This window comes from Chelmon rostratus, chromosome 23, assembly GCF_017976325.1.
Source record: "Chelmon rostratus isolate fCheRos1 chromosome 23, fCheRos1.pri, whole genome shotgun sequence".
NCBI lineage: Eukaryota > Metazoa > Chordata > Actinopteri > Chaetodontiformes > Chaetodontidae > Chelmon > Chelmon rostratus.
This window is the reverse complement of record NC_055680.1, coordinates 76,051-91,710: the sequence shown is the minus strand read 5'-3', so window position 1 is coordinate 91,710 and position 15,660 is coordinate 76,051. Positions and strand designations below refer to the sequence as shown.

Genomic DNA, 15,660 nt, shown 5'->3' with positions numbered 1-15,660 from the left:
CACAGACTTGAACGGAAACACGAACATGAACTAAGAAAACTCTACGATGAACACATACACGAAACACAACTCGGACATAACAAAGGAATCACTACAACAAACACTCACTAGGCTAGGACTATAACTAAAGCTGAAATCTTGGCAGTGGCTGTGGCTATAACTATGATTAAACTAAATACGACAAGGTAACATAAAGGCAAGGTAACGCAGACCACACTAAAGAAACACGCTTACTAAAACTGGTAACAAGAGACGATGACAAAACTAGAAACAAACTTACATGGAACACGACGCAGACATGACAAAGAAATCACACGACAAACACTTACTATGGCAATTACTATTTCTGTGGCTGTGGCTGAGGCAGACGGAAAGGGGACAAGACACTATGGTAGCACTGACGACGACCCGACAAGGACAAAGGGAAGACACGGACTTAAATACATTAGGGAGGAACACTAATGACGCACAGGTGAAACACATCAGACAATCACACAGGAGGGAAAACACAGGAAGTAAAGTAAACCAAAGACACATAACAAGAACCTTCAAAATAAAACAGGATGTAACAAAAACCAGGCAAAGAGAACACACAATGGGAAACTTTACAAAACACAAACACGATGAGGCAAGACAATACAAAAACTCTTACATAAAACATGGCAAGACTGAGACAACACTAACTAAATAAGGCAATGATGAGGATCAAACAAGGAAAACTAAACAAAACCGGCGTGCATAGCACGGGTCATGACACGGACAAAGACACACTGGCACAAGACGAGGGAGACGCAGACTATTTAACACATGGAGGGTAATCAGGAACAGGTGGAGACAACAGGTGATCAAGGGGGAATCACGGGACACATGAGGAAGGGCAAGTGTTCTGAAACGAGAGGAGAGTTAGACCTTCAAAATAAAACAGGAAATAGCGAGACAAAAACCCCATGATGAGACAGACCTCACCGCGGTGTGACATTACCCCCCCCCACACACACACACACACTCTAGGACTGGCTACCAGATGGTCCAGGCTGCTCGGGATGATCCCGATTAAAGTCTCTGATGAGGGACTTATGGATGATGAAGCGTGTGGGAACCCACTGCCTCTCTTCTGGGCCGTACCCCACCCAGTCCACCAGGTACTGCTTGCCCCTGCCCCTGTTGCATACGGCCAAGAAGGGGGGCAGGGACCATGGTGCTTTCTTTGACGAGTTTGACTTGGCTCACATGGAAGGTGGGGTGGACCGGAAGAGAGCGGGGAAAGCGGAGGCGGACAGCAGCAGGACTGACGACCTTGGCGACCGGAAATGGCCCGACAAATCTCGGTGCCAGCTTCTGGGAGGGCACCTGGAGACGGAGATTCCTGGCCGAGAGCCAGACCTTCTGGCCCAGTTGGTAGGCGGGTGCAGGTCGTCGCTTGCGGTCTGCTGCTTTTTTGACCTGGTCCCCTTGGCAGATGAGGAACTGTCGGGCTGCTGCCCGGATGCGTCGGCACCTGCAGATCATGGCGTGGGTGGAGGGGACTGAGATTCCTGATCTGAGCTGCTGGTTGAGGCGCTCAGTCTGGCCATTCGCCTCCGGGTGGTAGCCTGAAGTCAGGCTGGCTTTGGCCCCAATGAGACGGCAGCATTCCGTCCAGAACGTGAGACAAATTGGGGCCCCCGGTCTGAGACTGTATCTTTAGGGAATCCGTGGATTTTAAATACGTGGTCTATCATGATTTCTCCAGTTTCTTTAGCAGAAGGTAACTTTGGCAATAAATCGAGTCATTTTAGAAAATCTGTCTACCACGGTGAGAACTGTGGTGTTACCTTGAGATGCCAGGAGAAATCCATCGAAATGTCCGACCACGGTCTGGAGGGGATGGGCATAGGTTGCAACAACCCCATGCATGACCCGGAGGACGGCTTGTTTCTGGCGCAGACCGAGCAAGCCTCCACGTACTCCAGGACCTCCCACTCCATGGATGGCCACCAGAACCTCCGGGCGATGGCGAACATCGTTCGTCTAACCCCCAGACGACAAGATAACAGCGAGGAGTGAGCCCAGTGGATCACCTGTGGGCGCAGATTAACTGTGACAAATAATCGATTCTCTGGGCACCCACTAGGTGGCGGGGTCACTCCATTAGCTCGCTTGATGTGACATGTAGGGTGCAGAGAGACCCAGGAGCAGAAACTGCGAAAGTTAACAATGATTTATTCACTCAGAAAACAGTCAATATAAGCACACGAGGCAGGAGGTCCACAAACAAAACTCAAAACGGAGGTCCAGAGAGTGCTGGGCTGTGCGGGCAGGGGAGGCACTGAAAAACAAGAGAGAGGAGACCCAAAATTACTCCACATGAAAATGTACAACACAGAGAAGTTAGGTTTACCACAAGCAAGTTTTAGAGCCGACTGGTACCACGATATGACGGTGTATACTCTGGTGTAGAGGAGCGTCTCAGCAGGCTAGAAATAGGCGTCCTGATTACGGAAGTGATTTCAGGTGTGTCCAATCACTCCTCGATGCAGCGGGGGGGAAGGGTGCCTCCAGAGACATGAAGAAAGTTAGCCACACACACAACAATACAGGAAGTGGACCTTAAAAATAAGTGCACCGGAAATACAAACCACAACACTTGACCTCATTTTCAATTTGCCAAGTTACCGCTCCAACCACACAGGTTCGTGGAAGGATGGGTTCTGGTTCCTTGGCCACAGGCTCGGGATCGTAGAGTCGAGATAGGGCATCAGGCTTGCCATTCTGGGACCCCGGCCTGTAGGAGAGAGAGAAAGAGAATCTGTTAAAGAATAACGCCCACCTGGCCTGGTGTGAGTTTAATCTTTTAGCTTGGCGAATGTATTCAAGATTTTTGTGATCTGTCCAAACAATGAATGGGTGCTCAGCCCCCTCCAATCAGTGCCCCCATTCCTCCAACGCCACCATGACCACCAGCAGTTCCCGGTTACCCATGTCGTAGTTTATTTCTGCTTTTGACAGACATCGTGACAGGAAGGCGCATGGGTGCAGCTTGCCATCTCGTTCAGCATGTTGTGAGAGCACAGCCCTAATGCCTTCATTGGAAGCGTCCACCTCCACCACGAATTGCCGCTGGGGATCAGGCATGATGAGGATGAGTGCTGTGGTGAAGCTGGCTTTGAGCTTCTGGAACGCCTTCTCAGCTTCGGGTGACCAAGAGAATCGAACCTTGGAGGAGGTGAGAGCATGCAAGGGAGCAGCTACTGAAGCCTCTTATAAACCGCCTATAAAAGTTAGCAAAACCTAGGAATTGCTGAACCTTTCAGCGGCTATCGGGGGTGGGCCATCAGCCACAGCGCTAACTTTAGCCGGGTCCATTTGCACTCTTCCAGGGGCTACAATAAAGCCCAGGAAGGAGACGGTTTTGGCATGGAACTCACCCTTTTCAGCTTTGACATACAGCTTATTGTCTAGTAGACGTTGTAACACAGCCGCTACGTGTCTCTGGTGAGATTCTAGATCAGGGGAATAGATCAGAATGTCATCCAGGTAAACATATACAAAGTGATCGATGAAATCTCTTAGCACGTCATTGATCATGGTTTGAAAAACAGCGGGAGCATTTGTAAGTCCGAATAGCATGACTAGGTATTCATAATGTCCGCTGGGGGTGTTAAACCCCATCTTCCACTCATCCCCCTCCCTGATTCTAACCAGATGGTAGCGTTTCTGAGATCTAGTTTAGTGAAGATTCTTGCCTGCTGAAGCCGGTCAAAAACTGAGGATATGAGGGGGAGAGGATAACGTTTTTTTTACCGTAATGTCATTTAGAGGGCTATAATCAATACATGGGCGAAGCGACCCGTCATTCTTACCCACAAAGAAGAAACCTGCTCCAGCTGGAAAGGAGGAGGGGCGTATCAGACCTGTCTTGAGAGAGGTTTGGATGTATTCCGTCATAGCCACCCTCTCCGGCCTGGAGACCGAATAGTTCATAATTTCCTTATGACCCTGGATGTGTGTTTCCGTGGTGTGGGTGATGGTGAACAGCTCCTTACCGTCCAGAGCACAAGCTCGCACGGGGGTAGTCAGAGGCTCAGACTTGAGCCCCAACTTAGCTGCCAAGTCCCATGCAATCAGACTTTCATCTGCCCCTGAATCTATGAGTGTGTTCAGGTGAGTGGTGATGGTGTTGTGCTTTACCTGGATCGGCGTGAGTGTTTGTGGAGCAACAACAGCCGGGGGGGCTGGACTCACCGGCTTGGCCCTTTTGGATGGGCATGAAGCAATGAGATGACCCGTCTCCCCACAGTAAAAGCACCGACCCTCTGTCAGCCGGCGTCGTCACTCTTCGGGTGTCAACCGAGTTCGACCCAGTTGCATGGGTTCGTTTCCTCTCTCGGCGCCTGAGTGCTGAGAAGAGTCCGGAGATGAGTGACGGAACTCCAGCCATGTGAGGTTAGTAGCGCGTGAGCCTCTTTCCTCCGACGTCCGGCTGCCTCGGCGTTGCTTGGGTTCGTGGATCCTGTTATCCGTTATCAGAGCGTATCAGAGCGATAAGTGAGTCCAGGTCCGAGGGGAGGTCCAGGGGAACCAACATTTCCTGGATGGAGGTGGAGAGTCCTTTCAGGAACACGTCGTATAATGCTGTGGAGTTCCACCCACTCTCTGCCGCCAGTGTGCGGAAGTGGATGGCGTAGTCGCTGACGGAGCTGTGGCCTTGTTTTATGCCAGTCAGCTCTCGAGCCTTCTCTTGGCTGGTTGTCACCGGGTCAAAAGGTGTCACCAGAGCCTCCTTAAAGTCCTTTAGGGAGGCGCAGAGTGGCGATTCTCGATCCCACTCTGCCGTAGCCCAAGCCCTCGCTCGACCGGTCAGGTGTGAAATCATGAAGGCAATTTTTGATCGTTCTGTGGGAAACGCAAAGGGACAGAGTTCAAAATGAATAGAGCAGTCTATCATGAATGTCTTGCACTGACCCAGTTCTCCGGAATAGCGTTCCGGTGGAGCAAGCTTGGGTCCAACTCCGGCGACGGGGAAACTTGGAGCCGGTGGAGGGCTGTGGTGCTGCGGGGGTTCTGGTGGGTTGACGGGGGTGATCAATCAGGTCCTGTACTTGTGACGACAGCTGACCTAGCTGCAACACCATGGCTGCCTGGAACCCTGGAAAGATGACCTTCCTGGGCATGAACCCCGGCGGTGAGCTGGCCGGTCTTAGATCAGGACTCAGACGCAGAGATTAGTTCACACAGATCTTTATTGAACAACCCAAGAACCACTTCGAAATTAAAAATTAGTCTAGGCAAAAGGCTATCAAGGTAATAATTCTATACGACTTCTATACTTCTTATAACAAAGAAACTGAAAACACTCCACAAGGAAGAAAAACAAAGGATCACTATGGCTATGAAATTTAAGAAACAAAAGACGCTCCCTAAGGAGGAAAACACAAAGAGCTATGAAAACGGAAATGACTTATGAGGCTAGAGAAGGAAAACTATAAACTCAAAATACGGTCCCAAAAAACGGAGGAACTAGAATCTAAGTAACAAAATAAATCCAACAGAAAATCACTCAACAATGGTGAAAACAAATCGGCTAAGATCTAAACTATGAAAATAAACCAGAAACTAAATTATCAAACTTACAAACCAAAAACACTCAAGAAGAGAAAACTAGAGCTTGCGATCGATACTGTGGCTGTGGCAAAGACAAGGGAGAAAACAGGATCGGGTAAATCGCCGACGGACAAAGACATACTGGCACAAGACAAGGGAGACGCAGACTATTTAACACATGGAGGATAATCAGGAACAGGTGGAGACAACAGGTGATCGGGACAAGTGCTCTGAAACAAGAGGAGAGTTAGACCTTCAAAATAAAACAGGAAATGACAAGACAAAAATCCCATGACGAGACAGACCTCACCACGGTGTGACACTGTGGACTATTGCTTCGTGTTTATTCTGGACTGCTCCTGTTCTGTCGCCAACAAGGATGCCGAACTGTGAGTTAGACTTTCCATTACTGTTATCCTTGAAGGATAAAGATTTCGCCGGCTGCACCACACCCGACCCGCACACAGGCCTGCAACTTTTTGTTTTGTGTGCGTGCGTGAGAGAGTGTGTGCGTGGGCCTAGCTGTTGCTAGACAGCTGTGTGACTTTCTACATAACAGTAGTTTATTTGAAGATTTCCAGCCAGGATTTAGAGTGCATCATAGCACATCATAATACCGAGACAGCACTGGTTAAAGTCACAGCTGATACCTGCATCAGACAAAGGACTTGGCCCTGTACTAGCCTTGTTAGATCTTAGTGCTGCATTTGACATCAGAAGCTCACTATCTGATGATATACCAACTATGGATGGCATTGCGATGGCCTCCAGCACCATTGTAAGGAATTTGGAAGTTATCTTTGATCAGCATATGTCCTTTAATACCCAGTTTAAACAAATTTCAAGGACTACCTTTTTTCACCTCTGTAACATTGTCGAAATTGGGCACATCTTGCAGCAATGCAGAAAAACTAGTCCACGCAGTTCAGTTTCAGGCTGGATTATCATAATTCTTTACAATCAGGCTGTTCCAAGAAATGATATTAAAACATGTGCAATTTCACAGTCAACAAAAAAGTGTTCAAAAAAAACAACCTGATATCATGCCAGTTTGTAACAGATTAGAGTGAACGCAATAGCAGCACAACTGAACCAGGTAATAGGATTAACAGTCTTTATTCGGTGGAATGTTCACAGTTCTCAGTTCTCCTCCAACTTCAGACGTCTTTCCCAAAGAACGGTTCTCCTCATCCTGGACAGGTGGGGGCAAGATGTGGGTCCCTCGACGAGCAGACTAATTGGCTGGCTGGTCGGGGTGTTGCTGGTGAAAGTCGGCTAAGAGAACCCAGGACCTCTCTTCAGGAACGTAGCCCTCCCAGTTCACCAGGTATTGGAGACCCCTACACCGTTGACAGGAGCAGATTAGGCGACACACAGCATACACTGGGCTGCCATTGACCACTTGTGGAGGGCTGGAAGGGCACTTTGGAGGGGTTGGTAAGAGGGGCTGGCACAGAGATGCAGTTGCAGATGAAGCGACAGTAAAAGTTGGCAAACCCCAGGAAACGTTGAAGTTGTTTGCGGTTTTCAGGAACAGGCCAGGAGGTGACAGCTGAGACCTTGGCTGGGTCCATCTGGGTGTTGCCTTGTGCCACAATATTCCCCAGAAAAGACACGGATGAGACATGGAACTCACATTTATTTGCTTTCACATACAGGGATTTCTCTCGTAGGTGCTGAAGGATGGACTGGACATGGTGAATGTGCTGCTCTTTGGTCTGGGAGAAGATGAGTATATCGTCAAGATACACAAAGACGTAACAGTTGAGCAAGTCTCAAAGCACATTGTTTATTAGTGCCTGGAAAATGGCAGGGGCATTAAGAGGAATTCATAATGTCCAGTAGGGGTGTTAAATGCTGTCTTCCACTCATCTCCTTCTCTGATGCAGATGGTGTCCTCCTCTCACCCACCTCCTCAATGGTGTCCAGAGGGCAGTCCAGGACACAGCTTACTCTTAAGACCAGTTTGTTCAGTCTTTTTCTGTCCCTCTCTGAGCTCCCACAGACCCAGCAGACCACTGTGTAGAAAATTGCAGATGCCAACCCAGTGTCATAAAATGTCCTTAACATTGTCTTGCACGCTCGAAAGGACCTCAAAATGTGGTACCTTCCTGCAGAAGTCTATTACCATAATCACCACTTAAGTCCAATGTGTACAGGGTGAAGAGGAAAGGAGAGAGGACTGTAACCTGCAGAGCCCCTGCACTACAAACTACCACATCAGACACACAGATGGTCCATGCAGCCAGGCAGCCGTCAGCTGCTGCCCCTTCCAGCTTCCCCGTCAATGCGTCTCCAAAATTAAGGCAAGGCTTGTGGAAGAGTAGGCCAGACAGGTGAAGATTGAATCTTTTCTCCAAAGATGTAGACAGACAGGCCATGGATGGAAAACATGTGAGAGCAGGCAACTGAGCACAAAAAACACAACAAGAGTCAGGAAGGCAGTCTATCAGGCAAGGACAAGTGGTCAAAAATATACTTAAGCTCAGTGGAGTTCTGTTTCATTACCATGTGGATAAACTGACGTGACAAGAACAAGAACAAGGCTTCCAAATTAATTGTAGTTTAATTTCGGTTTAGGGTTGATTAGCAAGCATCAAGTCAAAAATGGCTGCGACACCTACTCGGCTGGTGAGTATTACTATGACTGGGAGTAGCTTTATTTAGGCTGTTGAATGATGACATGCGACTAAACATGCCATCACTGATCAAATCTGGCAGGGGTTGACAGAAAACTAGTTTTCTAGTAGTTACAAGTACAGCATTGTCCATTGTATGTAAATCTTCTCTTTGCAGATTAATAAAGTATCTATCTAATCTATCTACCCCCCCACCCCACCCCCCAGTGTGAGTGAGATTAATAAAGTCTTAAGTCCAACTTTGTACAGCCAAACACTACATTGCTGATGAGTAGGGACCCAATCGTAAAAGAATAGTGCAGGTACCTTTTTGTTAAAATTAATTTTAAACAATTAACTTTGGAGTTAACACATTATTCCTCCCTTATTCCTTAACTGTACATCTTTCCTTGTACATACTTGTAGGTACAAAGTAAGTAAAATAAAAATGAAAATACAAAAACCTTGCCTGGCCTTTGTACTGTAAGATTGGCAGTGGTATCAAATCATTGTCCTGGCAGGAGGGAAGGGATAGAAGCCATTGTAATAAAATAATTCCCCCTCTACCTACAAGACCACACCTAGACACACTAAACTTGCTTGCTAAGCAAATGCTTTGTCTCAACTTTAACTGCTTAGTCACACATTTCAGTCACAGGTGAGAGGTAGAGGAGGAAAGAATCAGATTTCACAGTAGAGACAAAATGTGTCACTCTAAGAATTTCTGGACAGTCAGGAGTCATTTCCTACTCTGCGATGCTTGATAAATATGGGGACTGGTTAATTCTTCCTCACTGCCAAAGACAAAATCCCAAAATCCAATTATTACATAATCGTTCCCCAGAATTTGTAGAATCATAGTAGTTCATGTAACTCTCAGTTGGAGCTGTTGTTTAAAATTAGATCAAAGACCATTCAATTGACTATAGTGGGGCAACAATTTGTTGACCTGTGAGGGGTGTGGAAGGCCGTCAGTATACTTCAAGCATTTGCAGATAATCTAAAATCTCCACACACAGTTTCCTAAAAGTATTCTCATAGTACAATCTATTATGCTGAGACTACAAAGACACACAGAATTCTTGAAGAGAGATCATAGAGGCAGAGGATAGCAGCCAGGAGGGGGATTTGACAGCTGGCTTATCACAACACCTTCAAGTGTTGACATTCAGACCAGCTAGAAATACACTGACTTTAGATGTGGTCAGATGACACATTTTAAGACCTAGTTTGGTTAAAGCAGTTGACACTTTTATACCACAGCAGTGTAATGTTTAAAACTGATATACAAGATGGAAACATGTGGTTTTGAACATCTTTAACATATCAAAGTTATGCAGTGGCACTGAATCAAAATTAGTCAAATTACTGCAAACCAGCCATTAAAACTGGGTCTTGGGCTTTGGGGCAGTCACTTGCCTTTCGAAGTTGGAAATCCAGGCTGGGGACTCAGTAGGGTACTGTAAGTATTTGAACATAGGGTCTGTATAAAAAGCTTCCTCTGCCTGCCCCAATGCAAGAATTTTCCTTCTTTTTCTGTTCCGATCTTGATTACATCTAGAGTACTGCCCAACTAAAAATGATGATCAATTAATTCCGTGCATCATTTTAAAATTGGTGAAATCTCTTGAATAATGAATAAACAGTCCTGTTTTATTTATATTTTACTTCCATGTAAGCTGCATGTAAAAATAAAACCTGAAAATAACTCAACCTCAGCTCAGCTGACTGAACTTGAGTCATAAGAAGATATCATCAATACAAGTCAGTTATGTGCGTGTGAGTGTGGAAGTCCTGGTCTCATAAAGATACAGAGACAGGAGGGAACTCGTCCAATGAGAGGACATTTGTACTGCTTCTCGCTGACAGAGTGAATTCTATGTCATATCTGAAGGGTGTGCCTTAGGCCAGTGGTTTCAACCTAGCATGGATTTGAAGGGCTGAGATTTTAAAAGTGGGTTTTGAGTATTGAGCTATGGGAAGCAGAAGTTGGCTCCGAAATCTGAATAAAATTGTTGGGCCTAAAGTGTCAAAGAAAACCCATATTATTTTTTATTTATGCTTCCAATTCTTTTCTGTAGGATGCACTTGAATGTAACATTCAGAGAGACTTTTAAGTCAGTTTGCACTCTTGCCACTGACTTGTAACGAGAAGAAATAATGTAAAAAAAAAAAACTAAAAAACCCCCACCTTGCCCCAAAACTTTTTTTTTCATGTTTTGAAACAATACAACAGAACATGTAAGGAAAGTAATGCAAAACCTCTCATCATCATTAAGTGTAAGTGTAAGAAAGAAGGGGAATACATGCTAAAATATATTCACAGTTCCACAAAACATAATAAACTAAATGACCTTGATAAGGTCCGTGTACTCCATTATATCAACATTCTTTCTACAGAGAAAGTATGAGCAGCTTATTGCACTGCAAACATGTAGGGAATACCAACAAGGTGAGAAATCATTGATCTTTGTAGAGACATACAGTACAACACACGACCTCAACATCACCTTAGCAACAGTTGGGTGTGGCTCAGAGGTGTAGATGAGGGCAAAGTGCAAGTATCAGCGCTATGGGGCAAGAACAATTCAATTCAATTCAGTTTTATTTATATAGCGTCAAATCACAACCAAAGTTGTTGTTATGTCTCGTCAAGTCTGTTAATGTGTTTTGTTCATGAGCGTCATGTCTTGTCTTGCACTTCCTGTTTTATTGTGAAACCTCACTCTCCTCTCGTTTCAGGCCCTTGACTTCCCGGTGTGTTTCCCGCCTGTCTGATTGTCTACCCCGCCCTAATTGTCTCCACCTGTTCATTGTTACCTCGTGTATATATAGTCCGCATCTCCCTTTGTCCTGTGCCAGATTGTCTCGTGCCATGTCTTGTACTGCCTTGCTGTCTAGCTTTTTTGATCCTTGTCTCCTGATTATCTAGTAAGTCTCGTTTGTAGTATTGTGTTATATCTTTTGTTGTTACTTTTCCCAGAGTTTAGTTTTGCCTTGCGCTTTTGTTTGATACTTTTCACATAGTTCATTGCCTAGTTAGTTTGCTACTTTTCTCCATTTCGATCCTTAGTGCCTTTTGTTTGTACTTTGATTATCTTGCCTCATTTGTTGTATCATCCTGAGCGATTTAAGTTAATAAATTATTCTTATTTTGAAACTTCTCGCTGCTGTGTGGGTCTGCATTACTGAGTCCAGAAACCTCGTGCCTCTGGGCTTGTCAGTACAATCTGGCCAAACATGGACTCAGCAGACCCAAACCAGTTACGCACAGCCTTAACCGCTCAGGGCAGCCTCCTCCATCAACACGAGGATCAGCTGCGTAGCATTCATCAGGGTTAAGGATCTTTCAGATAGACAAAGCGAGTTACAAAGATCAGCAATGGCACAGATAAACTTACTTCCCGAGAAAATCCACCGAATGAACATCCACCTTGCAAACTCCGCTGTGCCCGCTGGGGAGCCCCCCGTCGAGCCAGCCACTCCACCACCGGTCCGCGACCTAACCTGGGGAGCTCCACACCTTGCCGCGCCGGAGCGGTTTTCTGGAGACTCCGGCGGCTGCAGATCTTTCCTGGTCCAATGCGATCTGCATTTCACACAGTACCCCGGTGCGTATCCTAATGAACATTCAAAGGTGGCGTTCATGATCTCCCACCTGACCGGGAGAGCCTCGGCCTGGGCTACGGCTGAATGGTCGAGGGAATCCTTGGTTTGCCAAGATGTTAAGACTTTTTCCAAAACCCTGTCAACCATTTTTGACCACGAGTTGCCAGCCCATGAATCACGAGCGCTTTTGTGACTGAGGCAGGGCCAGAGTCATTGACTATGCCATAGACTTCCGCAGATTGGCAGCCGACAGTGGGTGGAACGGACCCGCACTTAATGATGCCTTCGTCAACGGGCTGTCGATGCCATCCGCATCGATTCCCGTCTGTGCGAGCGGGAGAGGGATCGCCGGAGGGAGAACGCACGCCGCGGGGACAGCTACCGACCATCTGCTAGGGAGGAGGGTCACCGCTTCGGTCCGCCACCAGCACCTCAGCCAACCGTGCCCAGCCTGCCACCTCCTGGAGCGGAGGAGCCCATGCAGATTGGACGCACCAGGCTGACTGCGGAAGAGAGAAACCGCCGCCGCAAGGAGAACGCATGCTTCTACTGCGGTGAGCAGGGACACCTCCTAGCAACGTGTCAGGTAAAAGAGCAGGCTCACCAGCCGAGAGGAGGGCGTTGGTGAGCCGAAAACCTGAACATTATCCTCCTCGCATCCTGACCAAGGTAACCCTGTTTATGAACAATAAACGCTGTGATTTTGAAGCACTAATTGACTCAGGGGCTGATGAGAATTTTTTGGACTGGCAAGTTGCCAGGGACTTTCAGGTGGCGGTTAAAAAACTGTCTCAGCCAATAAGTGCTAGTGCGTTGAATGGACATTTCCTGTTTCAAATAACCCATTGTACCAAACCATGTGAGCTGACTATAGGTGATGAACATCGTGAAACTATCAATTTCCACCTTTTCCACTCAGCTCAGCACTCTCTCATATTGGGTTATCCATGGCTCCGCAAAAATAACCCCCACATTGACTGGGAAACTGGGAAAATCCTGGGATGGGGGGGGGATTGTGTGACAAACTCTCCTTGTGTCTCTATTCACAGTGTGAACACCCAGAGTGCAGCAGGTGCTACGATGCCAGAGGACAAGGATGATCGGTACCCGGAATTGGCTCGGGTGCCACGGTGCTACTTGGACCTCAAGGAGGTCTTCAATAAAGTGAAAGCCACTTCTCTACCGCCTCACAGATCCTCTGACTGCGCCATAGAGCTGCTGTCGGGCGCTCCCATTCCCAAGGGGAGACTTTATTCTCTCTCGGTTCCCGAACACAAACATGGATGAATACATCCAGGCGTCCCTCAAGTCCGGAATCATCAGGCCATCATCCTCCCCCGCGGGGGCGGGATTTTTCTTTGTTGACAAAAAAGATGGCTCTCTCAGACCTTGCATTGACTATAGCGCTCTTAATGATATCACTGTCAAGAATCGTTATCCTCTGCCATTAATGTCATCTGCATTTGAACTGTTACAACAGGCCGCAACGCCTACCACCTGATCCGCATCCGGGAAGGGGACGAGTGGAAAACCGGGTTTAACACCCCTAGCGGCCACTACGAATACCTGGTGATGCCCTTTGGATTAACTAACGCCCCAGCGGTTTTCCAAGGGTACGTAAATGATGTTTTGAGAGACTATTTAAATGACTTTGTCTTTGTATATCTTGACGATACACTGATCTTCTCCCCTGACCTGGATTCTCACCAGCATCATGTCCGACTCATACTCTCACGACTGTTAGAACATCACCTGTATGTTAAGGCCGAAAAGTGTGAATTTCACACCAACCAAGTCTCCTTCTTGGGCTACATCATAACAAAAAAAACAGATTCAGATGGACCCTGAAAAGGTGAGCGCTGTGGCTAAGTGGCCGGTCCCAGCCAACCAAAAGAAATTACAGGAATTTCTAGGGTTTGCCGACTTTTACAGAAAGTTTATCAGGAACTTCAGTACCGATGCTGCCCCCCTTCACGCTCTAACTTCTGCCAAGTCTGTTTTTCAGTGGTCACCAGGCGCTGGAAGGCAGCGTCAGCGCCTGAAGAATGGCGGCATTGGCTGGAGGGAGCAGAACAGCCGTTCTTAGTGTGGACCGATCACAAGAACTTAGAGTATATTAAGACGGCTAAAAGACTAAATGCTAGACAGGCCCGTTGGGCACTGTTTTTCAGCCGGTTCCGGTTCACGCTGTCGTACAGACCCGGCTCTCAGAACACCAAACCGGACGCCTTGTCACGTCTGTACGAACCGGAACCGGCTGCCAAGGAACCCGAGACCATCCTACCACTGAACTGTGTGGTAGGGGGGATTACTTGGCAAATAGAAAAGGATGTGCAACAAGCTAATGAGGGTGAAGAACCCCCTGCAGACTGTCCCAGCGACCGGTTGTTCGTACCGGCTCGTCTGAGGTCGCAGGTGATCCATTGGGCACACACATCCTTGCTAACATGTCATCCAGGGGTTAAACGAACAGAATTCGTAATCAGGCAAAGATTCTGGTGGTCAACCATGAAAAAAGATGTGTTGGAATATGTTCAGACACGTGAAGTCTGTTCCAGGAACAAGATTCCCCAGCAGAACCCGACCGGACTCCTCCAGCCGCTACTCATTCCCCAGAGACCTTGGACACAAACCCTCGATGGCTGCCCCTCTCAAGAGGTAACACCACAGTACCCACTGTAGTGGACAGAATTTCCAAGATGGCTCACTTTATTGCCTTACCCAAATTCCCCTCAGCAAAAGACACGGCCCTAGTCATGATTAAAGATTAAAGACATTGTTTCCGACAGAGGACCACAGTTTGTTTCTAATTTCTGGAAAGAATTCTGTCTTATGCTGGGTGCCACTGTTAGTCTGACCTCAGGATACCACCCTCAATCCAATGGCCAAAGTGAACGTATGAACCAAGACCTTGAAACCTGCCTCCGTTGCCTTGTCTCACAAAACCAAACGTCATGGAGTGACCACCTTACGTGGATAGAGTATGCGCACAACACCCTACCCACTGCAGCTACGGGAATGTCACCTTTTCATGTTGTGTATGGCTATCAACCCCCTCTTTTCGAGGTTAATGACCGGGAGGTGACCGTTCCCTCAGCCCACGCACTGGTGAGACGATGCCGACGCATCTGGGCAGCTGCAAGGAGCATGCTGTGCAGGAATCAGGCGCGGGTGAAGACAGCGGCTGATCGTCACCGCAGAGAAGCACCGCAGTATTCTCAGGGCCAGAAGGTCTGGCTGTCCACGAAGGATCTCCCCCTCCATGTACACTCACGTAAACTGGCACCCAGGTTTGTGGGCCCTTTTACCATATCAAAAATCATTAATCCAGTAGCGGTTCGTCTGAAACTTCCCAGGTCCATGAAAGTCCACCCCACATTTCATGTGTCTAAAATCAAACCTGTCCGAGAGAGCTCTCTGGTACCCCCCACCGACCCACCCCCACCTCCTCGCCTGGTAGACTGAGGACCTGTCTACACAGTCAAAAAGCTCCTTGCCGTGCGCCGCAGGGGACGGGGCTTCCAGTATCTGGTGGACTGGGAGGGGTATGGTCCTGAGGAGAGATCCTGGGTCCCCACGAGCTTCATCATTGATAAGACTCTGATAACGGACTTCTACAGATGTCATCCTGATGTTCCTGGGCCGTCAGGAGCCGGCCCTAGAGGGGGGGGTACTGTTATGTCTCGTCAAGTCTGTTAATGGGTTATGTTCACGAGCGTCATGTCTTGTCTTGCACTTCCTGTTTTATTGTGAAACCTCACTCTCCTCTCGTTTCAGGCCCTTGACTTCCCGGTGTGTTTCCCGCCTGTCTGATTGTCTACCCCGCCCTAATTGTCTCCACCTGTTCATT

General features: G+C 47.6%; 1 protein-coding gene across 1 annotated transcript in view; it reads right to left on the bottom strand.

Annotated features, from left to right (window-relative positions):
• Nucleotides 1-4,420, bottom strand: part of zanl (zonadhesin, like) — a 66,130-nt gene extending 61,710 nt beyond the window's left edge. The window contains 7 exon segments of the mRNA XM_041965652.1: nucleotides 1,126-1,607; nucleotides 1,815-2,010; nucleotides 2,656-2,764; nucleotides 2,912-3,195; nucleotides 3,726-3,745; nucleotides 3,843-4,127; nucleotides 4,225-4,420. Coding sequence (XP_041821586.1) covers nucleotides 1,126-1,607; nucleotides 1,815-2,010; nucleotides 2,656-2,764; nucleotides 2,912-3,195; nucleotides 3,726-3,745; nucleotides 3,843-4,127; nucleotides 4,225-4,420 — 1,572 coding nt within the window.
• Between the last annotated feature and the right edge of the window lie 11,240 nt (nucleotides 4,421-15,660).